Here is a 1,794-nt window from a genome sequence, read left to right on the forward strand (position 1 = left end):
CATCTTCCTCGAAAGTGGAGCCACTGAAGAACAGTTCAATGATACCACACGCCATAGTGTGTGGCCATGACCTCCAAGTTTACACTCACGACTCGCGCATATGACATCTGCTGGGCCAGACACGCTTTATCAGGACGACAGCTAGCGGTGGTGGTGAGTGCTTGCTTACAGCAGCACCTGAGGTGTGATGAACTAAGTCTCCTCTAAATAAAGACGTGGTGTACACAATTCAAAGAAGACCGTACGTCTTTCCGCCTGTGTCGAACTCTGTTGTGGTGTTCTAACAGTCATGCCCGTAAACGTTCGGCTGTCACGTGGAATACCCCATGCTTCACGCACGATGGACTCGCAATACGTTGTGGGATGGTGTACAAGAGATGAATCGGTCTATGTGCACGGCAAATCCATAATAGCGCAATTGTGCGAGATTGTTTGCCATTTTGAAGAGTGTATGTACACGGAGGGATAGGTCTGCTTAACAGGAATACAATAGGCAATTTTTAAGGCTATATTTAGCATAGTGTCGTTTGCTACAAAATCTTCATACAACGTTCTTTCCTGACTTTAGAACCGTCAAAGTTGTTCTAACAAGTCAAAGTGAGTGGAATAAAACGAAACTATGGCAGGTCGATCAAACTTAATATGGTTCTGCGAAACCGCCTTTTGTTGTTGTCTGAAAGTTAAAATAGCCCTTAACTACCGTTTCATTCTTCGTGTCAGGTGAATCTGACAGGAGCGTGTGTGATTGTGGTGCAGAAGGATTTTGAGAAACGCGTCCACGTTGACATGATTGATGCGACTTCAAAGGTGGCTATATTTGATTTGGCAACTCTTTCACGCGAGGAATTATCTACCAACAGTAGGGAGGTATGTTTTCTCATTCCTGATTCTGCTCTATCCGGAGGGTTGGGAAGATTTAGGAATCGCCATCTTTAGCAGTCGGCTGCCCCCATAACGATTCAGCGAGCCAGAGCATGCTTGACTCCAAACTAGAGACTTCAATAGAGCCTTTTTCCATTCACAGTAATTTATGCCAGTCTCACAATCTCTCTTTGTGTTCGTGTTTACTTTTACAGACAAATCCACCTCAAAACAATACCCGAGACACAAAAAGTGTATAATGTTGATGGGAAGGGATTACATGATATCACCATAGCTTTACTTCAGTTCGTGAAGAGCGTTATGTAGAAAAGCGAGGGACTAGAATTGTGGTTAGATTCATTTTTAGTAAGCGGTAACCATTACCAGAGTAAAAATTGGGGCATTTGTAGCAATATCTCATAGAATTTGAGCCCGGTCTTCTGTACTGTTACTGGGAAGATCAAATGCTGGAGCGAACCCAGGGAGACGAGGGTGGAAGGGCGTAAGTGGCAGGATAAAGCGGATGCAAAAAATGAATTACTATTATTTATTGTTTTTATGATTTGAATGATGCACTAAATGAGGTGGAAAGGGCAGCGAAATCGCTTGAATAAACTCGCCCTTCATTGGAAAGCAGAGTGTAGCAGGGAGACCATTTAGGACCCTGCAACAGGTGCCATCAAGAAGGTTGACTGCTTGCATGTGTACTAGGGGTTCACATGAAAGTTGATGACTGTGCTTCAATTACATCCGCTGATAAATATGACTACTTATTATGACCTGAAAGCTGATTAGCAGGCTTGCTTCACGACTGTATGCATGTAAACGGCAAAACGTATTCTTATCTTTTTGAGCTAAGCAAAGTGCGAAGCAGCACAACGCTTGTCATACAGGAGGGAGGCGTTATGGTCAAAGTCGGACAGTAAATTTGAA

At 43.6% G+C, this 1,794-nt stretch overlaps 1 protein-coding gene across 1 annotated transcript; it reads left to right on the plus strand. All coding sequences in view use genetic code 11, as the record gives it.

Annotated features, from left to right (window-relative positions):
* Nucleotides 1-66: 66 nt before the first annotated feature.
* On the plus strand, nt 67-1,367 carry EGR_11208 (hypothetical protein; the record flags this gene model as incomplete). Its single annotated transcript, XM_024500455.1, has 3 exons — nt 67-153; nt 721-867; nt 1,272-1,367. 3 exons carry the CDS (start codon nt 67-69, stop codon nt 1,365-1,367), a joined length of 330 nt encoding a protein of 109 aa, XP_024345131.1.
* Nucleotides 1,368-1,794: the final 427 nt, after the last annotated feature.

Source organism: Echinococcus granulosus (assembly GCF_000524195.1).
Source record: "Echinococcus granulosus chromosome Unknown EG_S00511, whole genome shotgun sequence".
Classification (NCBI taxonomy): domain Eukaryota; kingdom Metazoa; phylum Platyhelminthes; class Cestoda; order Cyclophyllidea; family Taeniidae; genus Echinococcus; species Echinococcus granulosus.